The sequence below is a fragment of the Clytia hemisphaerica genome, unplaced genomic scaffold (assembly GCF_902728285.1).
Source record: "Clytia hemisphaerica strain Z4C2 unplaced genomic scaffold, Clytia hemisphaerica genome assembly, whole genome shotgun sequence".
In the NCBI taxonomy this organism is placed as follows: Eukaryota; Metazoa; Cnidaria; class Hydrozoa; order Leptothecata; family Clytiidae; genus Clytia; species Clytia hemisphaerica.
This window is the reverse complement of record NW_027104315.1, coordinates 343518-368194: the sequence shown is the minus strand read 5'-3', so window position 1 is coordinate 368194 and position 24677 is coordinate 343518. Positions and strand designations below refer to the sequence as shown.

The 24677-nt window shown below is 35.2% G+C and overlaps 1 protein-coding gene across 3 annotated transcripts in view; it reads right to left on the bottom strand.

Moving 5' to 3' along the window:
* The window catches only part of LOC136817586 (von Willebrand factor D and EGF domain-containing protein-like), a 48877-nt gene extending 24698 nt beyond the window's left edge, over positions 1-24179 (bottom strand). The window contains exons 1-8 of one of the 3 annotated variants that reach the window (XM_067073911.1): positions 24078-24179; positions 17498-17657; positions 15910-16124; positions 14539-14607; positions 6768-6950; positions 3656-3865; positions 1710-1772; positions 509-750 (exon numbers count right to left, since the gene is read on the bottom strand). In XM_067073911.1, the coding sequence (XP_066930012.1) occupies positions 509-750; positions 1710-1772; positions 3656-3865; positions 6768-6950; positions 14539-14607; positions 15910-16124; positions 17498-17657; positions 24078-24138 (1203 nt within the window). In that variant the 5' untranslated portion in view covers positions 24139-24179. Of the gene's footprint in view, positions 1-508; positions 751-1709; positions 1773-3655; positions 3866-6767; positions 6951-8979; positions 9201-9969; positions 10136-14538; positions 14608-15909; positions 16125-17497; positions 17658-24077 lie in introns of all 3 variants that reach the window. The other 2 variants (XM_067073912.1, XM_067073913.1) reach the window with 2 other exon arrangements.
* Positions 24180-24677: the final 498 nt, after the last annotated feature.

Genomic DNA, 24677 nt, shown 5'->3' with positions numbered 1-24677 from the left:
TTGAATTGACACAGACCTCTTGAAAAGAAAAACATTTTTTGCTTATATAAGCATAATATAACAATAGGAAGACACTGTCCTGATATGAAATACGTGTCTGATATGAAACAGAAACACTTAAATAAAAACAAAACCTTTAATTTTACTACTTGACGTGATACAATCGTTAGCGCTGTCAGAATCCTAAAAAGCGAACTAAGGGACTTGGTTTGAGTTTGGATTATCCTTTTAAAGTGCTTTCATTGTACCGTAAGTTGATCTAATGTCGACCCCTCTTCTAAATTCGACACCCTTCTTTAGAGATAGGAATAACTGGAAGGTCGGAATCACTGATTGAAATTATTTTTCTTTGCTTTAGGGATTAGAGAGGAATAAATCTTTTGTCAATCATTGATTATGACCTTCCTATTATTCCTATCTCTAAATAAGAGTGTCGAAATTAGAAGAGAGGTGTCGACATTAGGCTAACTTACTGTATTTGGGATATTGTAAAAAAGAACCAACTTACATTTTTCTGTAAGCAGAATTTTTGCCCATCAGTGTTTTGTAAAAAAGATTTTGTTTGATTTCCATGTAACGTCTCTGTCTTCACTAATTCTGCATTACCATCAGATGTGCGTGTGTACCATGACACTTTATATTTTGCATTGTTCTTAATTTGTTCTGGTTCGAAATCACAAGTGAAACGTATTCGGTTGCCATGACTACCAACAGTTACTTCAGGTTTTCCTTTCAATTTGGGAAACTCATCTAAAAAAAATAATAAAACGGCAATTATGTTGTAAAGTACCAGAGGCATATGAGTTTTTATAAAAGCTGTCATTCTTATACCTTATCATTTTTTTTTTAAATCCGGCCCCAGTTTAGTGCCGGCCCCGTTTGCGCTGGCCTTCATTACGTCAAAGGTCGTTTTTTCCATTTTTAGCCAAGCCCTATTTTAATTTAGACCCTTCTTACACAAGCGACAAAAAATGACGGCTATAAGGGCCGATGTAAAAACGGCCGATTAGGTAGTTAATGGAAATATTAAAATGTTTTAACATTTTGAACCCAAACTGGTCCACCAACATGTATTTATATCTCGAGGTACAGGTCAAAGCAAATATAAATTTCACAATCAACTTTGGTTTCTAAATGATGTGGACACTGACTTTCAAAAGCACTCAAAATTTCTGTCTTTACCTTCAAACTTAATTCTCGTGGCAACATTTTTGCGTCAAATGGGCAAGAAACATTATCGAATTTTGCAACAACGTTTTTAAAAAAATATTCAAGATCTTTGAAGCCCTCTAGTGCTCTTAACTTTGTAGGTCTTAAAACGTTCTTAAAACGCTCTTAATTGCACCATTTTGTCAATATGACTTTTAGTGTCAAAAAAGCTTTTAAAATGTTCTTAGACTGGTCTTACAATCGTCTTATTATCAAAGAGTTATGCTCTTAAATAGTTTGTTTCCAGTTTGATCTTATAGCAAAAAATATGTACGACCTAGGGAAAGAAAATTGTCTGATTACAGTCAGCCCTCTCTAATTCGAACCTTCATTGTTTGAATCTTTCTGTAATTTGAACTGAATAATATGGTCTTCTCATCTGGAAAGTGGTTTAAACTACTTTCTGGAGTCTTGTGTCAAGTTGCAGTTGGTCCCTTGAAGATCGAGTCAGAGAGGGTTGACTGAAATTAACATGTAAAGAATATCAGAAAAAAACTTACTTGTGCAACCAGGGGAGAAACCATTTGGAGATCTTTCACCGTCAGGACAACGTGTTTCATTTCCTAAAAAAAACACAGGATAATTTTTTTCTTTTTTTGGAGGTGGTTCCACCCTGTCTCGATATATAAAATATCAAAATATTACACATAAAAAAACATAGAAAGAAGCAAAGAATTACATTACGATATAACTTTTAGACTAAGCTTAGTTCAAAGAAATTGACTGAAAACCTGATTTTTACGTCAAAAGTGATGGCGACATAAAATAGGATATGAAATCTGACCAGTGGAAACCTAAGTGATAAGTCAATCAATCTTTGTGGAATTTTTACAGAGGAACTAAAAGTGGCTTCACATCTATCAACAAAAGCATTGTTAATGGATTCTCTCCCTTTAGATGGAAACCCATTCTTATACACCGTAGTCTAATTCATTCTCTCCCCCCACAGTTGTTATTATGATGATCAAAAATTAAGATCACCGATGCTATAGGGCATATCTAAGAAATTTTCACATAAGGCTAAAGGAGATCGGATTACATATCAACAAAGGGATTGTTACTGTAATCAGGGATATCTTATAGCGGAGCTGGATAACGCACATTTAAAAAAGCCTTGCTCTATCTCTGTCGCTAACATTAAAATTTGATATGAAATTTAACTTTTTTAATTACAAACTCGTGAAATTTGGATTTCCTCTTAGCCAATGATTCTGCTTCTGCATTTATCGTTCACGATTAAAAACTTTTAATTATCAAGAGGGTCTGTAAAACATTGGTGAATGACAATTTAAAAAAATGAAAAACATTGTTTTCATTGGTAAAGTTATAAGAAGTTTCTTCTCTAAGATTATAAATAGTACTTTTTCATTTGAAATACCGCGCTACACCGCGGGGTGCCTCACTTTCTAACTGATATTTTCAGATAGCAAGTCGGTATGTCTGATTATGGAAAAAATTTCAAGTCAATTGAAACAATATTTGTCAAAATATTTACATCCGAAATTTTTAAAGAGAAATCATGAAATCTTCTCAAATTCATAACACACGCTGATAAAAATAGATTTCATTTACAAGGAAGCTTTTGGGGTATCTTCTACAAATATTATTTTGATGAAAAGTGGGAACATCATAGCAAAATATGTGCAAACGTACTGCATGAATACTTTGTCTGCTTCATTTTTCTTAAAAAAACAGAACACTCAAGGGGACAGAGATGGATTTCTATTATCAACAGTTTACAATAGAAAAGACAAAGAAGCAATCCGCTAAGGAATTCTCGTCCTTCATCCAGCTCCGCTATAACATATCCCTGTGTAAAGTAAAAAAGTTTGTGACCATAGATTTATAAAGCCCGAAGGGCTAGATGTCGTGCTTTAAGCAATCGCAGGAAAAAAAAGTGAATATCGGAAAAATATTGTTGCTATTGTTCTCAAAAACCCGCGAAGCTTCTAATTGGCCGAGCGCTGAAATTCTATTGTAATGTCACGTGACCTAGGTAGGATTTCCTACCTGACAACGGCAATTTTTTCAGCAAAAGTACCCCATCTAGCCCTTCGGGCTTCATAAATCTATGTTTGTGACCCGCAGACGAAAGATACCCGAAAGCTCCCTTTTCTATAACTATCTACCCGAAGGCAGGGGAGTGCGCTACATTTTTCCCTGGAAATCATTCACTGGTCCTTGACCTATCTCTCTAGTTGCTAAACACCAAGCAGAGAAGTATCAAGTACCATTTTGGGAATCTTTAAAGAAACCTGGCTAGAGGGGTCAAACCCCCAACCTTGTGCATCATAGTTCGATTCTCTACCCTTCGTCATGCTACGGCTGTAGATGTAAAACCCAGCTGGCACACAACGTTGTTTTAACGTTCATCTAACTTTATATGGACGTTGTGAACGTTAAATAAACGTTGAAACAATGTTGTGTGCCAGCTGGGAAAGCTTACCGATGCAATAAGACATTGGACATCCTGGAGTAGCAGGTAGATTGTAAACAAAATAATCCTCTCCTTGTACCTCATCTTGACATCGTTTGATATCAATGTTGTATTTATGTGCACAGCAATTCCCAGGATATACAACACACACCGGGACCGACGTTGAGACATTAACCTCCGTTGGATGTGAACCATTTAACCAAATTGGTAACGTAGTGCCTGTGATAGAAATTTCGAACGTCATAACAACGTTTATCTGACGGCCCTAACGTTCATATAACGTTACATGAACGTTAAAATAACGTTCTATGCTGGCTGGAAACGGATAATGAACCAGAACGGAAAGAAGATGACTAACTTTAGAAGCGTGATAATATTAAGAAAATTTTCATAGAAATATAGGTTACGAGTTTATTAGTCTAGAATCCAATAAGCTGGGTGTTTGAATAAAAAGAGGCCCGGAATTGTACCACCAAAAACCCTAAAATAAGGTGGTTATAAACTAAAACCAGGTTTTTTAGAGCAGTCCAGCTTATGGTAGCTGAAAATAATTTCAAAAATAGATAAACAGGAGGGGGGTCTCATGATGAGACCGTTGGGTGTAGGGTATATACTTTTTGAAAATTAAACAGCGGGGAACACAATTATTCGGAAAATTATAGTGATCTAATCAAACTTCTTCCTCGATGAGGGAAAATGTTTCGTTGATATTTTTCACATTTGTGCCACAAGTGCCATCAGATTCCTATTTGTTTCTTCAAAATGTGTTTAAAAGTGGCAAAAGTGCTTACATTTTTTGCCACCTACATTTCCACTGATCAGTTCGGGAAATATTGCATAGATCCGCAACGTTGCGTAATTTTGTATTTTTTGCGTTGTAATATTCCGCAGTGCTGCGAAATTCCGCAGCTTTATCGCTGCATAATTTCGCAGCCATGGCCTATGGACCAAAACCGGCATCTCAGGGCCTGGACCGGGGTCCCAAAATAATGTGCATTTTGAAGAACAACCCAAAAGAAAACTTTTCACCCTAGCATTTTAATTTCCTACCTAGCGATTACTCACAATCATTCTTGGAAGAAGTGCTACTCAAATATGCCAGATTTTGCCTAATTTTGCTTCTATTTGCGAAAATTGGTCGTCATAGTTGGTGTTCATAATCGCACACTCCCATTGGGAACGTTGCGAAAAATTGAAGCGCACGCTGAGGGAATCGTTGCAAAAAAAACGCAACATTGCGGAATTTTGCAACGTTGCGGATCTATGCAATTTCCCGAACTGTGATCGTTTGTGCCGTTCGTGTTCCAAGTGGCAAATTCTCAATATCCACCAAGCAAAAAACAAATTTGTTTTGTTTCGCGCAGTTTGTGTGAAAAGTGGAAAACAAAATGGCAGCTTTCGAATGCATAAATTTGATTTTAATTTTGCATTAATTATCCGTCGCTATGCAACTAGAGAATAAATTTATTTAAAGATAGCAGAAGGCATAATTTATGTTGTAACGATTGAAAATGTAATATAAAGACCAGAGTAAGGCTCTGTTGCCGTCGGAATTTTACCACTATTTTGGACCCGTATTAGAAGGAGCGTGGTCTCGTTTTTACACATTGCCTGATGCAAGTTAGCTGAAGAAGCCACTTTTCACACTTTTTTAAAATGTTTCAACTTGATGGTGGTAGAAGTGGGAACGAGGGTAAAAATGGCAAAAGTGTAAGTGAAACAATTACCCTCGATAAAGGAAACAACATATGAATTGAGTCAAAAGACCTTTTCATAAATTACGTCACGAGCAATGTTTACCTCGTTTTCAAAATACTGCAATGGTAATCGATTCCCAGAGGAGCACATAAGAATTTGCCCTCTATGTTATTCATAAGAAAAACACTTGAATACTTAAGACATCAAATTACCTTGTAATGGTTTTAAAGTAGGGCAGGTCGTTGAACTCAAAATAATTCATGAGAAGACCTGATGGTGTATTAAGTCGAGACTGGCCTTAACAGAGAATGATTTGATATAATCTTTGGTGTGAATTCCGTCATCAAAGTTCTAGCAAGTGGCTCGACTTTTCACGTGCTATATTTAGACAGGGATATCTTATAGCGGAGCTGGATAACGCACATTTAAAAAAGCCTTGCTCTATCTCTGTCCCTAACATTAAAATTTGATATGAAATTTAACTTTTTTAATTACAAACTCGTGAAATTTGGATTTCCTCTTAGCCAATGATTCTGCTTCTGCATTTATCGTTCACGATTAAAAACTTTTAGTTATCAAGAGGGTCTGTAAAACATTGGTGAATGACAATTTAAAAAAATGAAAAACATTGTTTTCATTGGTAAAGTTATAAGAAGTTTCTTCTCTAAGATTATAAATAGTACTTTTTCATTTGAAATACCGCGCTACACCGCGGGGTGCCTCACTTTCTAACTGATATTTTCAGATAGCAAGTCGGTAGGTCTTATTATGGAAAAAATTTCAAAAAATTGAAACATATTTTCAAAATATTTACATCCGAAATTTTTAAAGAGAAATCATGAATCTTCTCAAATTCATAACACACGCTGATAAAAATAGATTTCATTTACAAGGAAGCTTTTGGGGTATCTTCTACAAATATTATTTTAATGAAAAGTGGGAACATCATAGCAAAATATGTGCAAACGTACTGCATGAATACTTTGTCTGCTTCATTTTTCTTAAAAAAACAGAACACTCAAGGGGACAGAGATGGATTTCTATTATCAACAGTTTACAATAGAAAAGACAAAGAAGCAATCCGCTAAGGAATTCTCGTCCTTCATCCAGCTCCGCTATAACATATCCCTGATTTAGAGATCGTCACAACTGCGAACTATAAGGTCTGAAGAAGCCTTCAAAATTTACCTAAGGTAGAATATCCTGTTATAACTTTGGGCCGAGATGGAGTTTTTACAAGCTCTTATTTGATTTGGTCGGTTGTTAATCAGTAATAAAACAATTTTGTTACTTTTTCTAAAGAACGCGTCATTTTTATTACTTAAAATGACCAATTATTAAAGTATCTTATAAAAATTCCATCTCATCTTATACCTATGAAAATTTACCAACAGAACTGCATGATTTTAGAGAATCGCCTTACCGCAAGAATTGATATTAGGACATTGTTCGGGCATAATTGAACCAGCAGGGCTTTTGAACCGATACCATCCCGTCTTAATTTGTCGATCGCATCTTACACCACTTGCTTCAGGTTCTATGGAAAATCCGGTACTCCTTTGCCAGATGGTGGAACTTGCATCGAGAAAATGAGGTTGGCATGTGTCTAATGATAATAACAAAAATATAAAGTAAAAAGTGTTGAATGGTGAAGTTGAAATTCATGATAGTCCTGCTGTTAAATTGTGGCTAGATTTTAATATACACCCTCTTCTCACAGACCCAGTATGATTTTATCAGCCAGTGGGGATAAAAATAACGGACCAAAACTCGATGAGGATTGTTATTCCCATGTTTTTTATTGCTGGGGATTTGAATTACATAGTTTTCCAGACAGAAAATTCAGTAGGGATGGAAAAAATAGCACATTATTTTGCAGTGGGGCTTATATCATTATCTTCAACGGGGACAAAAATCAGAGTATAATTTTCGACTGGGAGAATATTTCAACCAATTTTTTGATGAGTAGGAAGGGTTCCCAGTGTTTTAATAAATGCTCATTTAAACCTATAAAGTGCAATTTGGGAAGCCTGAAAAGAGGGTCACTCCTACAGTAGGTCGCTTAGCTTTAGGACTCCCCCGCAGGTCTAAAAACATTCATGATTAACTCGCTGAGGAATATCGGTTAGAAGAGATCTTCTGGAAATGGGGCACTAATAATTTCACTGTACAGCTTTTACTCTCCTAATCTATATTTTGACCAAAAATGAAAAGTCGGATGAAGATATAAGACGAACTTCCCTCATTTCTAAGTATAGTTGGCGCTCTCTAATTCGATCTTCAAGGAATTGGATTTGAATCAAATAAGGGAGCTTATCGTTGACGGGGACTTTAACGATCATCGAATAAGGGAGCCTATCGAATAGAAGAACGTCAAATTAGAGAGCGTCAACTGTATTTTCTTTGGTTGTAGAGGAACAATACTTGTCTAAAGGTAATTTAAACTCGGTGCTGGGACTGATTTAGGTGTTTTCATAAAAAAAATGTGTATTTCCATTTTTGTTACGTGCTTCACACGAACGATTGTCAATATCATAGCTTGACTAAATTTCTAAATAATCAGGCACTTTATCTTATTGTGATTGTGTTGTGTCAGCCAACCCACTTTCCCTTTGATAATATTGACGAATTTTATCTTTTTGAGACCCTTGGGACATAAGGTACTAGACTATACCTCAAATAAGCATTTTCAAGTGCACACTGCACTTTTAAACTTTTTACCAAATATTGATGGTTAGCGGGTTCAAAAATTATATGTGAAAAAGTCATATCAGTGAATAATTTGGATATAACCAATGATATTATAACCTTTGTAAATAAATAAGTCACATGATGCAGTAGCAAGGTGGGTTCATTGAGTTTTAAGCCCGGAAGGCTAGAGACGAGACTCCGGGATGGGAAATGAAACCACTTATTTCCCAGCCAGAATGTCCACGCGTAGTGTTTACATAAATGCCGGATTGAAACTAAAATCTATCGCTAGATTTCGAAAAATGTCGTCTTCCAAAACATACAATTCGTCGTTTTGATTACGGCGCGTTCTATGCGCGTTTTGGATGGGAAATAAAGTGGTTTCAGTTTCTCTTGCTTGAGAAGGATTTAAGTTTTCAATGGGAGGGTCGACTAAAATTGGGGCTAAAACTTGAAACCTGAAATCTGTCGCGGGCGAATTGAACACGAGTTTTTTTAGGTATTTTTTTCTTTTTACCTAAAGGCTGCTGACTCTAAGATGTAAAGGGAGCAAAGGGGCACTGAAATTAGTAATCAGAGGCACTTTTTTGCCCGCCCCCCAAAAAAGGTGGCAGCTCGGAAGGGGGGGGGACATAGGGCATTTCTTTAGAAAATCATTCCGCATCAAAAAATCATAGCCATGCTTGTACTAATCCAGAGTCTACTTCCAACTAAACTTTTCTTTCTGATAACTTTTAAAGATATGAGGCGTTGGTGGTGTTGTTGTTGTGGTGGTGCTTGTTGTAGTAGTTGCTGCAAGGGAAGAAAACGACCGTTGGTTGATTACTAAAGTGACGTTGTTAAATATCATGAACTCAAAAAACAAATCCTTTCTATGAAATAGTTTAATACAGCCCTTCTCAAAGTGATTTTAGTCATATTTTTGGTAAAGTAAATAGGCGTACCTATATCAAGTTTACAGACATAATAATATGCAGGATTACAAGGTGAATCATTCCAGACACCATCATATCTCCAACGGTGAAGACAATTCTCCATTCCTCCATAATTATCTGGTTGACGTTCTCCCCATTTTGTCCAACTAAAGGCTGTTCCATCAGACCATGCAAAATTCAAATCAGGTCTTCTAAATCCACCGTACCAGGGCATTACTTGAGAATCATACCTATTTCAATTTAGGGGAATCAAAAAAGAGAAGGCTTTTAACGACGTTATCAAGCTTGACAAACCCTAATCGTTTAAATGGGGATGCAATCTCGTCTCCAGAGCAACTTGCCTGCTTTTGTTTTTACTGGAAAATCGTAACAAGCGTGACCTTCATCATAGCCGGTATAAAAAACCCTGGTCTGGAGAAGCTTATTGTTTTAACTTTTTGTTAGTTTTTTTCTTTGTTAATATCAAAAGATAAAAATCGATTTGCTCAGTATTTGATCACGTTACCAAGTATTCCCCTTGGGATTGGTTTAAGATTTAATCACATGATCAAAAAGTGAGCAAAACAAACTAATTTCTCAACGCAAGTTCAATTAAGAAACAATGGAAAGAAACAAAAGGCTTCCAGACCGGGTTTTTTATACGGATTATGCTTTCATGAGTTATATCAGAATGATAAAAAAGAAACTTTGTTCGAATTTGACGGAACTCTCGAATTTAAAGTGCTAACAGCTAGGGCTTCATCAATGCACCAAAAGAGCTCCTACTAAACAAATTTCTCACGAATCATCGCCATAAATAAGCAACCTGTACAAACCTAACAACAATTTGTTGATTCAAAAATTTCTTAGTTACTCTTAAGGGATTTGATTAAAAAGCAATTTATAAAGGCAATTCTTTGTTAAAAGTGTTAAAGAACCTAAAACATAACTTTTATGTTCAAATACTAAAATCAATTTTCCGACTATGGCCAGAGTCCTTAAATGGTATTATATACGAACCTAGTACTAATTTGTTGATTCAAAAAATTATTTTCTGCTCCTGAATGGACACTTGTAAGATGGCCGCCTCGATCAATGCAATTTATTTCTGCGTTTTGCCATGTCTTAGTCACAGAACTGAAGTAATAGTCAAATCCATTATACCGTGTTATATCTCCGCCTCCTCCTAAAACAATTATATAGAAAGGCATCGTATATTGCAATGCCAATAGCAAATATTTTGTATTTTTATTGTGTCAGTGCAAGTTGGGATTATTCTTTTGCGATCGATCTAAAACCTGGTGACGAAAACCAGTTTTTTAAATCGGATTATTCCGATTTTTATGATGAATGGAATGAATGTTTGCTGGCTTTCAACTGTAGGATTGTCTATTTGTCCGTTTTTTTTTTGTTTTTTTTTCGCGTTTTGATTTGTCATTTTTGTTGTACCGTTATGTTGACTTGTCGATTTGAGTTGATGATATGATTTCGTTGAATACAGTATATGGCCCCCAAAACGGAGACGGCCCCCAAAACGGAGGTTTTCATTGAAATGAAGATTCTGACTTGTAGATTTATCAGAATTAAACGATTTTTGTTTATTTTGAAAGAATGATGGTTATACTTAAAAATGAGCATGTTTTTGCTGGTTTGAGACAGATTCAAAATAATATATTTGCGTCTAAAGGAAATATTTTAGCACCAAAATTAGATAAAAATTGCATATAACTCACTCTAGCTCCTTGGATATTGAAAATAAGTTATGAAAACGGGGTATAGGAAACTTGCTACATCTAATGCCGTTCAGAAAATGCAAATACATCTGTGACTTTAGAGGCTGGGTAAAAGATATAGCATCTTGAAGGTCAACCAGTATTTTGGAGCCCTAGAATCAGCATTGACAAAACCGAAAATTCTAAATATGAGAAAAAGCAAAAAATCTTGGAATTCTACTTCTACCACCCTGAGTTAATAGTTTCTAACAAAAAATTAACATTATATATAAGATTTTTCGTTGAATCAGCAAAAACGGCAAATTCTGTCATTTTTTTGCAAAATATAGGAGAAAAATATCTTTAAAGCTTAATATTTTCAGTTTCAGTTAAGCTTTTTTTCTAAAATTTTCACAGCTTATTCCATACATAAATGGAACTATTTTCAAAAGAGATTTGTTTTCAAAAACTTGATTAAGACGTTGTTAAATCAAAATTGTCATTTTGAAAATTTCTAAATTTTCAGTTTGGACTTTGCAATATCGAAAAATCTTGAAATATTTCATAAAAATCATAAATTTTACATCCATCGGGTCGTAAATTTAAGGGAAAACACAAATATGTTCATAGTTTTTCCCCCTATTACCACTGGGCTTAATAATTTGATTTTAACTCACCTCCGTTTTGGGGGCCCCAAACCTGCATTTTGACAACCAGGGATATACTGTAAAAATTTTATCAAATAAATTTATGCCCAAAACCCTCTAAATCATATTTCAAAACTATGGTCAAAATTTTGTATTCATATCTTAAAGATATCTCGAGAAATCGCTAAAATTTCAAACCTCCGTTTTGGGGGCCATTAGAAAAAAGCTACCTATCTTTAAGCGATTGAAAAATATTGTTGAAATTGGAAATTTTGAAAAAGAACTTCCAGGAAATAAAGTAGAGATGTTAAAGGTTTTCATGCAGCAAACATTTTTGTAAAATCTCTTTTCCTCTAGATTTGAGAGAAACTTCAAATTTGATCGCCGTTTTGGGGGCCACATACTGTACATATATCCATGAATCTTGAAGGTTCAGTTGTGAGTTATGTATTCTATTCCACTACAACTATAGCTTTCTCCACATCACACCTTGGTTTTCTTTTTCATTTCTGACGATATAACTTAAGTTTCTAGCGGAGGGAGGGATTATATTAATGTTTTACTAGTACTACAAAATACTTAGCATTTTGTAGTATATGTTTGTAGAGTATACCCTGTGTTTATTTTTCAATAAATAAAGAAAATCTTTTCTGGTTGGAATGTTCTTGACTTTTTGCTTAACATGCGTTGTTTCTGAATTTTAATACATACTGCATTATATCAATGCAGTCAAAACATGTGATTACTCGAAAAAATACACGTGATTTTATTCCCCAGTTGCAACTTACAGCTGATAAGTTTATTACTGTCAATAAATTTAAACCAATCATGAATAAATGTCATGTAAGAAACACGTAAAAATTTCGAGGAAAACCGTGATTTGTCTTCAGACATTAATTTTGCAGCCTGCGTTATTTTGAACATCAAGCAGAGAGGCATTAAGTACCATTTTTTGGTATATGACTGAACCGATAATTAAACCCACAACTTTGCGCACCATTATCGGATGTTCCGCTGCTGCACTACGGTCGCTTCTTATAGCTACACGTTTGAAACTGTAAGCTGAATAGTAGATGATTTAATTAAGAGTTATTAATTGGATCGTACTTATTACACGATATAAGCAGCTGTTATTAGTTTCTGTCATCATTAATGAATTTCAACTGCTAGCTTCTGCGGGTTGTGTTGTGTATTTCAACCCACAGTACTCATTTTCTGGTCATGTTCATGTAGTGTGATTATCTAAATTTTCATTTCAAAGTTAAAGTGTGACTGACTGTACTACAAGAAATACTAATCTACTGTAACAGCCTAGAATGTAACGTGAAAGGCACATGCCGAAATCATATATCGACCTGTGCCGACCAATCCAGATTCTATTCAGAGCTCAATCAACGTCGAGAAAAGTAACCATGAAGACAATCCATGATCTTGGATTAGGTTCAATGTTGATATTTCTATTCCCGTCGTTGAAAACACGACTCAAAAATGTCATCAATGCTTTTTAAAAAGAGTCAGTGATGGAAAATCATAACATAAAGATTGTCTATTATCTTAATTGAAGTAACATTACCACAATTAATAGTTTAGTAATTACTTATACATTTGGGAACCATGTAGAAGATTTCTTTTGAAAGAAACTCATTTCAATTAAACTTGGAGGTTTCTAGGGAATTCGTAAATAGTAAACTGCATACTGATACAGTCTGCTAGACATTAATTAATATGATAATATTTGCTCTTCATCCTTTCTACAATAATTAGATTGACACATGCACGATAAAATTTCTTTACTTGGTCCTCAGAGGTTGATATGTTCTTTGAAAACTCAACCTCAACGACTATTTTATCATAGCAGATATTAGGCAAAAAATAATGAACGGTCGATACATTACCCTTTCATAATTATGGTATCACCCTATAACACCTATTTTACTGATAATAAATAATATCATAAGCATAACTCCAGTCTTACGAATAGCCCTCCAAATCGCGGACTATAGTTTTTATGTATTTTAAACAAATAACCAATAAACACTTTCAAAAATTGACGGTAAAAACATGCGACTTTACAGTAAAGTTTTTCTTATATTAAAAATAATTTGTCGAATAGTTAGATACAGTAAAATTTTAAACGACCCCGTTTTTCCAGTAGGTCACTTCTCAGATAAACAAAATGGTGAAGATAATAACTTCAGTTGTTAAAAATTGTTCTTCAAAAATATATTAGGCCGAGGCTAATTTATCATAAAACAAATTGAGAACCACATAAATATATTTGCCATTCTGCTGCTTTTTATGCTTTAAGAAACCCAGTACAAATATAAACCCAGAGGTGGGGGGGGGGGCACTCAAGGTAAACGACCTGCCTTACATACGGCCCTTTAGTGCCCTTTTTCCCAAGCCTCTCATAGTGCACTGTAAGGGTCGAAATGAGCAAAGATGAAAACAATCGCACTGTTAGGGTGCAGAATTTGGAAATTCTAATTATATCATACCATTGAGTTTCAAGCCCGGAAGGCTAGAGACGAGACTCCTGGATGAGAAATAAAACCACTTATTTCCCATCCAGAACGCCTACGCGTACTTTTTACACAAACGCCAGATTAAAACTAAAATCTATCGCTAAATTTGGAAAAATGTGGTCCTCCAAAACAAAGGAACCGCTAGATACAATCCGTCGTCATGATTACGGTGCGATTTGAATTGGAAATTATGGCTTCAATTTCTCTTGCCTGAGAAGGGTTAAAGTTTCGCATCTACCCCTTTCGGGCTTGAAAGTCAATTTATCATACCATAATCCTTGCTAATGATCGAGTTACGTTTTTTAAGGGAGCACTAGTGTTTATGTTGAAGAATTGCGAAGTCATCCAGGCAAATCACTCGATTCACAAGTTGCAAGCAAAATACTCAAACTTATAGTATGATGAGGGGGGGGGGGTAAGTACCCCCTTAGGCAAATGAAGGGTACGTGCCGCACATAAGGGTACCTTTTTTAAATTAGTCCCGCTAAGCGTCGGAAAAATCTGAAAATAAAATTTCAGTCCCATTAACGGTCGGAGAAATAGGAGAATTTCAACTTTTTACCCCCGGAAAGATCGAAATTTGGTCAAAATTGGTCAAATTTGTCCCAATAAGGGTCGTAAATTTCACAAAATCTTCCTTTGTTTTCTCCTTTTTAGTCCCGGAAAGGGACTGAGAAAATCCTTTTATTTCACTTTGAGGCTCACCATTTACGATATGAGGTAGTGAAGGTGCCGTTGTTGTTGTGGTTGTTGTGGTTGTGGTAGTCGTCGCAACTACGAGGGAAAAGATAAACGCGAAAAAAGGATCAGGATAAAAATAACTTTTAACCCTATTCAACCTAGGCTTTTAGGGGCGGTTCAGAGCTAGGGAAGGGGGCTTTTCCTGTACCACCCCTAAATTTTTATTTTTTATTTATTTTATTTATTCTTTATTTAGAGTTGGGTACTAAAAAATGATCTAGTGGGTCTTTTTGGATGAAATTTGGCACACAAGATCTTCGTCACTTAAGGTAACTTTTGACAAAAAATGTACAGAAAATTTGATGGCAAAAGCTCTATTATTTCAGGAGCTATTACGAATAATTTGACGAACAGAAACAGCCCCCCCCCCTAGGCCGAATAGGGTTAAAATGAAGATACGATACACCTTTTTCTTTTTATAAGCATAACGTTTATTATAAACGTACTTAGGTCCAAATTTGGTAAAAAAAGTTTATGCATAATGCTAAGCATACCTCAAAGCTGAAATGCAAAAAAATCCGTACAGATTTTCTAAACCACTGAATTTTTTCTTCTTTTGAAGCTATTTGAGCTTTCTTAGACCAAATTTCGAAATTACAGAGAAACTCTCGTTCTTTAAGCCGAATCAATAATTCGACTTAGAAGTTCGATATTTTCATAAAGCCAAAGAAAATCAACAAATCGAAGTCTAAGCATATAAATAAGCATAAATTAAGATTCAAAATGAAATTTTGCTAGCCATATTGAGCGTACCCAATTTTCCCGTATGCTCATAAATAGAAAAAAGTGTAGCACTTTAAAAATATTGAAAAACATTTGATATCAATTGAAATCTTAAACAAAAGCATATCCTACTCGGACCCAAACACTTGGAAATTCTTATAATGTTAATCAAATTGGGCTTTTCCAGAAAAAAACGTATACCCCTGTTGAGGAGGTCCATCATTTCGTGACTGGAAATGCTGCAATCCCCTGGAATTCCAGGCAATTTCAGGCTTAAACCCCTCTGAAATTCTGAATTTTAGTAGGGTTTAAAAGGCTTTCCCCATGGAATTCCAGTTATTTTTGACAGATTTTTGTATCTCCCTATGGAATTCCGCCACATATTAAACCATTCCATTGGAACGGAAATGGACCTCCTCAACAGGGGCTATACGGTTTTTTTCTGTGAAAGCCCATTATACGGGGGTAAATTCCTGCTGGCCAATTTTCCCATTGCACTAACTATAGCGGACCAAATTCTCATTTTCCATTTTTTATTTTTCCGAAAATAAGGAAAAACGAATTTTGTCTTTTGATGATCAAATGTCCAAAGCTTTTTTAACATAAGCTCACCTTTATCAAGTTTACAAATATACTGAAATGTTTGCCCGCAACGTAAGTCATTCCATAAGCCATTGCTGAGCCGATGCAAGCAATTCTCTGTGAAATGACCATTTGGTTCCCCACCATTCCAAGCTGTCCACGAAAAAGTTGTTCCATCAGACCAAACGAAATCTCTATTAGCATTTCTATGCCCACCATACCAGATAGTGTTCGAGGGGGTGGTTCTAAAATTATTGTAATTTCATATTACGTTTTAAATGGTACCTTTTAAAATAACCATATCATTTACTAAAGTTCATCTCAGCAACAACCAGCAACAAAAATGGCAACAACAACACGTTTCATTGATAGGAAACAAATAGAAAAAATATTTAAGAAAAACTCAAAGGCCTCAAAGCACCTTCTATGTTGTTTTAAGGGTTCTGACCATAGTGAATTTTTAATATTTGCCACTTACAAAATATAAAGTTCTACTTAATGTAGCCCACAAAACTGTGACATGTTATACATTTTCTGTTAGGCCAATTATTTTGGAGTTTGAAAATTTAAGAATCGCAATGAAAAAATTTGACGAAGAAGAAAATGAAGTTTTTTTTTAAAGAAATTTTCGGAAAAAGCTTACTTGCTTCAAAATCTTGAAAATAGGTCCTTTTTGACCAATTTTCCATCCCGATTTTTCATAGAAAAATTCTCGAAGCAAAAAGGCTAATTACCCATTAAAACTTAGCACTTTTTTTGACCAATTTTCCATCCCGATTTTTCATAGAAAAACAGCCATAACTTTTGATGCATTAACTTAGAAAACTTTTCCAGAAAATTTAAAACAGTTCAAATTTTTGCAGACAAATTCGAAACAAAAAGGCTAATTACCCATTAAAACTTAGCACTTTTTATAAAAGAAGGTTGTTAACATATTTTTAAAGTTCATAACGTCATATTTGCAATTAAGTTCTTAATTACTCTTAAGGGATTTGATTAAAAAGCATTTTATAAAGGCAATTCTTTGTTAAAAGTGTTAAAGAACCTAAAGCATAACTTTTATGTTCAAATACTAAAATCAATTTGCCGACTATGGTCAGAGCCCTTAAATGGCAGGGTCGGATACAGGAGGTAGGTTACATGTTTTTTTTTATAAGCAAGTGTATGCCCCTTGGTCAGGCTCGTGTATGCTTAAGTTCTCAAAGTATAGAGGCATAGATTATGCTCATTATATACTTATGAATCATGCTTATAATTCACCCCGAGCCAAGTTTTAGTGAAATTTTAGAAATTTTGTAAAAATTTGTTCAGATTTGGAAGCGGTGGTAGCCGTGGAATGTCTTTTTTTACTTGGCCTCAACCAAACCATTTTAAACTAATAAAAAATTACAACTTGAAAAATATTTCAGGCTGACACATATGCTTAGGAATTCTACAAATCTGAGCCTTCATATGCTTATAAGCGTCATGCTTATAAAAAAACACATGTATCTTACTCGTTTATTCACGATGGAGAGTAATAAGTTTCCATATAAAGTAATACGATAATAAAATGCACTATCCTCCATTGGTTATAGCATCCCTCTGTATCCGAGCCTGAATGGTATTATATACGAACCTCGTATTAATTAGTGTATTCAAAAAATTATTTTCTTCTTGTGAATGGACACTTGTAAGATGGCCACCACGAGCAATGCAATCATTCTCTGCGTCTTGCCATGTTTTGAAATTCGAGCTTAGGATATAGTTAACTCCTTTAAAATTTTCAACGTAATTTCCTGTAAAAATGGGTGGATAGACTGGTTTTGTGGAACGTCATTTTAACCAACGAAAAGTTATTTTTGCCACCGGAGGAAGCCTAAAGCTTCTGAGGATGGCATTCATAGCTTCACACGCATAAGGAAGTTGGGCAAACAACTCATAATTTTGCGCGCGTTTTTCAGTATTTTAGTTCCGCATTAGCATTCTTATCTTACGGTCTCTCTATTGTTTTATCATCATCAAAAAGACTTTTCTGGAGTTATTTTGATCTGATTACTCATTTTGAAATGTCAGTTTGTCTTTTTCTTATCCCTGGAGAGTTAAATGAATATATTTCATTTCTGAAATCTGTGGTTCAGATATTCTTCTTAATTTGTTCTTAGGTTTTGGCCAAATTTCAGATTGCTCTTATAAAAAACGTGTAAGACAAGGCACGGATGTCACTCTAAGTAGACTGTAAATCACTCCCTTGACACATTTGTTAGCATTTGAAAGAATTTTGTCTCAGATGATAGGTCACTCTTAACAAAGATTACTGTAGGTCTAAGATCATTCCTTTTGAACGCAAATTCAACTGTATGTGTTCGTTTTGCTGCAGTGGCACCTTAATGAAAGTTATGGCTAGTTATAAAAAATAGCAGATATAATGTGTACAGGATGATTTAGTAACACTTTCCTTAGCTTTATTAACGTTTTAGTGTTTCCGCTTGGACCTGTGCATAGTTTTCTTGTTTTGTGTTTATTTTTTTGGGTGAATATTATGTCATTTAGGAACAGCTAACCTGGATGAGATTTACATGAAGTGCCCAAATGGATTTTGGCCAATTCGTTTATTTTGGAAATTTATTGTTTCTTGGATCAAGAGATTTACTTTTTGAGGGATTCTTTTCCCATCATTAGGCAAGAATAATTATTTTGCTTAGTAAGTAGAAATGCATGGACAGCACCCTTCGACCTTGAGAATGATCGCCTATAAAATTAAAGCTACCTTTTTAAGAGTCTTAGTCTTGATTAAATGTGTAGCAAACATTCAAAGAGTTGTAGTGCATCATGAAATATGTATTTTTCCAACAAAATCGAAATGATCAAAATTAATAGGAGAAATCTTTTTACCATAATGCTATTATATTATTAGATACCCTGAGTATCAGAGGTTAAGTTTTCAAAAAATATATTAACCTCTGAAGACAAATAATAGAAATTTTATCGCGCATGTGTCAATCTAATCACTGTACAAACAATCAAAGATGAAGAGCAAATATTACCATATTAATGTCTAGCAGACTGTATCAGTATGCAGTTTACTATTTACGAAATTCCCCAGAAACCTCCAAGTGAAATGAGTTTATTTCGAAAGAAATCTTTTATATGATCCCCAAATGTCACTGGAAATGTCACTTTTAATTGAATCGAAATAATAGACAGACTTTATATTATGATTCTCTATCACTGACTCTTTTTACAAAGCATTGATGACATTGTTTAGTTGTGTTTTCAACGACGGTAATAAAAATAGCAACTTTGAACCTCATCCAAGATCTTGGATGGTCGTCATGGTTACTTTTGTCTTCGTTGATTGTGCGCTGAATCTCGATTCGTCGGCACAGCGTCAATATATGATTTTGACCTGTGCTATTCACTGTACTATTAGAGATATTAATCATATGCAGTTTTTCTTACGTATGCGCACAATAGTAAGTTAGATAATTTCATTTTTAACCTTGACTCGTCAATTGATAAATGCGCGTACAGGCCCCGACAGAGCCAAATCTTTTCGACCAGTTGCGTTTTAAAGGCCCATTCCGCTGGCACATAACGTTATTTCAACGTTCACCTAACGTTATATGGACGTTTTGAACATTAGATAATCGCTGAAACAACGTTGTGTGCCAGCTGGGGTACTTGTTAGAAGACTTTATTGCAGGGTTTGTGCTTTTGCTAGCAATTTTAACTCTCGTGGGACTCTTATTAGGGGTTATTGTTTCATTAAAAAGCAACATTTTTTGCGTCTTTTATTCAAAAAAAACGACTAATCCGCCTATTGACTACCACTAACACGTTTTTTTTGTTTTGTTTTCTTTATTGAAACATAAACACAGGGTACATTACGAACATATAATACAAAATACTACTAAACATTAATATAGTCCCCCCCCCTCCGCTAGAAACTTCAGTTATATCGTCAGAGGTAAGACTATGAAGAAAGGAAAAAGTAAAACAAGGTGTGACGTGGAGAGAGCTATGGTTGTAGTAGACTAAAATAACGCACCACTGAACCTTCCAGGTTCATGGATATATTCAACGACAGAAAAAATTATAGTTTGATTTAAAATTAAAGTCAAGCTTTCATCACCGTATCATAAAAGCCGACAAAAATAAGAAGGGTTCAGTGGGAGGAAAACAATACCTAAGTCTTGTAGTTTGTCGAATAGAGATTGTCTCGCATGGGAATATGTAGAGAAGTGCAGAAAAAAGTGCTGAGTATTTTCAACTGAGTTAGTTCGACAACCACAAAAAAGTATCACGAAAACCATGCCTAAATTTGTGCTCGTTCAGATGACTGAACCCTACCGGAAGTTGATTTAGAAAGACTACACCTTGATTGTCAGAAACATCAAAAACACGAGATTGTTTGGCTCTCAAAAATTTTAAAATTGCATTTTTAAAGGTCTTAACAGAATCTCTTATATTTATGTCCAGAACATTCCACTGTGATATGCAGTAAGGAAAAAAAGTATTACAAAAACGCTCAGTTCGTATATTAAGAGGATAAATAGGATTGTTGTTCTTATGTTAACTGGCTGTGTGAGCCTGGCTGGCAGATAGTTACGTAAGTAAGACGGAGCTTGGTTATTTATGATTCTATAAAAAAATGTCATTTTTCTGGCAAAGCATCTGTCAGCAAGGCTTTCAAGGCCAAGTTCAGAATATATTTTCTCCTGAGAAGTTCCACGAAAGCAACCTGTGATAGCTAAGCAGGCATTATATTGAATAGATTCAAGCTTCTGAACAAAAGAGGCATTTCCTGGGCGGTCATATATGATATCACCGTAGTCAACATGAGGTCTATTGTAAGATTTATAGATGGTAAGAAGAGATCTTCTAGGCACATGTTTGCGAAGTCTGTTAATAAGGCCAATACCTTTATTGGCCTTTTTTATCTTCTCCTAAAGATGGTAATCAAAAGAAAGTTTTGAATCTAAGATAAGACCTAGAAGTTTCTGGTGCTCACTGACAGCGATGTTAGTGTTATTGAACGAGATTACTTGAGCATTAGCAGGAGTGATTCTGCAGGTAAAATAGACTTCCACAGCTTGTTGGTCAGGGTTGAAAGACATTTTCCATTGACGAGTCCACTCACTTACTTTAATGGGATAAATTTTCGCGGGGATTAAATTTCGCGGTTGAGCTCATCCGCGAAATTTTAAGATTTCGCGGGGATTAATTTTCGCGGATGAGGGATTTCCTGATTTTTCGCGGGGATTTAATTTCGCGGATTGGGGTACAAATTAAAATTTTTGAAAAGGGTCAAAACATTGAAATGAAATTTTTCCAGGAAAATTAAGAATTTTTTTTTCAAGTAATAAGAGGATGTTTTGGAATAGGGCGAGGAGATATGTATTACAACTATCAAAAGTTGAATTTGAACTTCCATGGTGCGGAGCTAAATTTGCAAAAAATTAAAATTTTTCGCGGAAACTAATTTTCGCGGATGGGCCTTTTTCAAATTTCCAATGGGACTTATTTTCGCGTATGACACCCAAATCCGCGAAATCCGCGAAAATTAATCCCCGCGAAAATTTATCCCATTAAAGTATCATGGCAAGATCTCTGTTTAGTACCCCATGGCTCAAGAGCAGGTCCATCACAAGGGAGAATAAGGAGGTGTCGTCAGCAAAGATTTTGGGTTTTGACTCAAGGTTTAATGGGAGATCATTAATGTAAATTAAGAAGAATAAAGGACCAAGAATCGAGCCCTGAGGTACCCCAGCATTGATCCTCTTCCACTCAGACGTTTTCCCATTCAACACAACTCTCTGATGCCTATCATCAAGAAAGTTACGTATTAAGGAAAGCAGAGGTCCGGTTACCCCATAAAATTTGAGTTTGAAAATCAAGCCATCATGCCAAACCCGGTCGAATGCCTTTGAAATATCTAAAAACACACCCCTGGTATCTAAAGAAGGGTTCACGCCAAACCCTGTAAAAATATCATGCGTTATGGACAACAACTGAGAAATGCAAGAGTCACCCTCCCGAAATCCAGACTGACATGGAGAAAATAGATTATTTGTCTCAAAATATCTGTAAAGTGCATCATAGATACACTTTTCAAATATTTTTCCAAACACTGGAAGAAGAGAAACTGGTCTGTAATTTTTAGCTATGCTCCTGTTTCCCTTTTTATAGACAGGAACCACATTGCCTTTCTTCCACTGTGATTGGAAAATGCCAGAATTGATGGAAATACTAAAATACTAAACAAAGGTTTTATTAGAGAATCACCACAGATCCTGATCATACGAGTAGAAACATTATCCCATCCATGGGCCTTTTTTACGGTCAAAGAATTAATAATTGACGCGATTTTTTCTTCGTCGCAGATTCAAGGTTATTTAGCCTGGAGTCAGTGAAAAATTGTTCAGGTGGCAGCACGCTGCCAGTTTCGATCAAAGAACATTGGTTTGCAAAAAGAGAGCTAAAAATATCGGCCTTCTCAGAAACATCGCTCACGAGGACGTTTCTTTCGTCGCGAATGGGTGGAATTTTAGGGGTTTTTCGTATGCTCAGGAACTGCTTAAGGGTAGACCAGTATTTCTTACTTCCGATGTTTGGATCATTTAAAGAATTGCCAAGACGAGAAAAATACTTGTCCTTTGCAGTATTAATGGCTAATCTGCACTCGACAACCACATCATCAAGTGCCTGGCGATCTAAGGGATTTTTCCACTTTCTCCATCGACGATATATTTTAAACTTGTCTAGAGGCATCTGCTTTATCTCAGGAGTCATCCATAACACATCTTTATCCCTGATTGTTATGATTTTGTTTGGGACAAAGTTGGAAAAAATGTTAAGGATCTATTCAGAGAGAAGGGCAAAACACGTCAGCACGTCACAAAATTAATTACAAAATAGAGTAAAAACAGCATTTTTCAAAGCTCATTATATTAGTCATCATGTAAACTCTACGATAAAAGATAATTGAAGCGATAAGTAACGGAATTCTTTTTTAATCGAACGGAAAATTATTTGAAAGAAATAATATGATTTGATTCCGATTTGATTATATAACTTTGCGTTGAAGGATAAAGTCGTCTTTTACGATGTCTGATCCATTGAGTTTCAATCCCGAAGGGCTAGAGGCAAAACTTTAACACTTCTCAGGCAAGAGAAATTGAAGTTATTTCCCATCCAAAACGCACATAGAATACGCCGTATTCATGACGACGGATTGTATGTAGCGGTTCCTTTGTTTCGGAGGACTACATTTTTTGAAATATAGCGATAGATTTCAGTTTCAATCCGGCGTTTGTGTAAAAACTTGCGTTTGGCTTGAAACTCAATGGTCTGATCCCGCTAGTAATGATATAATCTACTTAAGCTTAAATGAGGATATGTGTTCTCTATCTCCGATCTTTGAAAAGTAATTCGATTGAGACATTGAGATAAAATTCTTTTATTTCTAACAAATGGCACTTGAGGCATCCACACCAGTAGCGTAGCGTAGACAGGGGTGAAGGAAAGTTTGCTTAGGAGAGCAGATTTAAACGACAATTCAAACAATTTTCTAAAAGTCTTCTTTTTGGCGACAATATGACAGTCCGCCATATTTAATTATTTTTGAATGGTAGAAAAATTTTTATTTGAAAATTCGTGTTAGTTTCCCACTTTTAACTATATTTTCCGGGGGGGTTTCAGGGGGTGCCCGATTCCGCAATTCCGCCAAATTTTTCTCCAATTTCCGTCAAACCGTCTTAAATTGAACCAAAATTCCGTCACCGAAAATTCTTTTGAAATTCAATATTTTTGTCGAAAATTCCGCAAATTTTGAATATCTTTTACCAATTCCGAAAATCCGCAAATTTTTTTGCTAAATTCCGTTTTTCCGCACTAAAATTGTCTAATTTTCCGTCTCCGTCAGAGAACCCAATTTCCGTAATTCAGTCTAAATTTTCGCCAAATTCCGCCACTCCGTCCGAAAAAAGGGCCGATTCCGCTCCTCCGCCAACCACGAACCCCTTTTCCAACTAAAAGTAGTTTTTTCTCATATCAATTTTTGGTATTTTTTCTCCCAAATGCTAAGTACATGAAGTACTGCACTTCTGCTCTACTTGACTTAGGCATTATTATGAATTATCAAAAAGTAAAAGTTTAGCCAAAAGTTGGATTTAGTCTTAGGATTTTATAACAAAGAATTAGAAAATAAAACTCACCTTCGACAAGAGTCTGGGCACTGATGAAGTATATAAACGCAAACCAGAGTATTAGTCGCATTTTTGTTATTTATAAATTCTTTAAAGAAAGATAAAATATAAATCCAAATGTTTTGACTACATAACTTAGATATCAAATTGCGACACAGACATAATGACATTAAGCCTCCAAAATCATCATCAATCATTCATTTTCCTTTTGTTGTAGGCGATATCTAAAGGTTTTATTTTTGCATAATTGTCCCCGTTTCATATCAGACACATATTTTATATCAGGACAGTGTCTGCCTATTGCTATATTATGCTATGTTCATGATTATGCTGATAGTAGCAAAAAAACACATCCGTGTCAATCCAATATGTAAAAGTTTGTGAATTAAAATTGATGAGTAAGCAAAGCAGGCGATATCACTGTTATTCAAAAACTTTAATTAATATTCATCAAATTTTTACTAAAACAAACTAAAACCAAACCCTTTTCAAAATGCTTTCAATTGAGTTCAACCTGGTCTTTCAGTTGATACTACCCCCACCATTCAGTATCACTAAAAAATTTAATTTATCTCGGGTAACTTAATGCATGTCCCAAAAATGCATTAA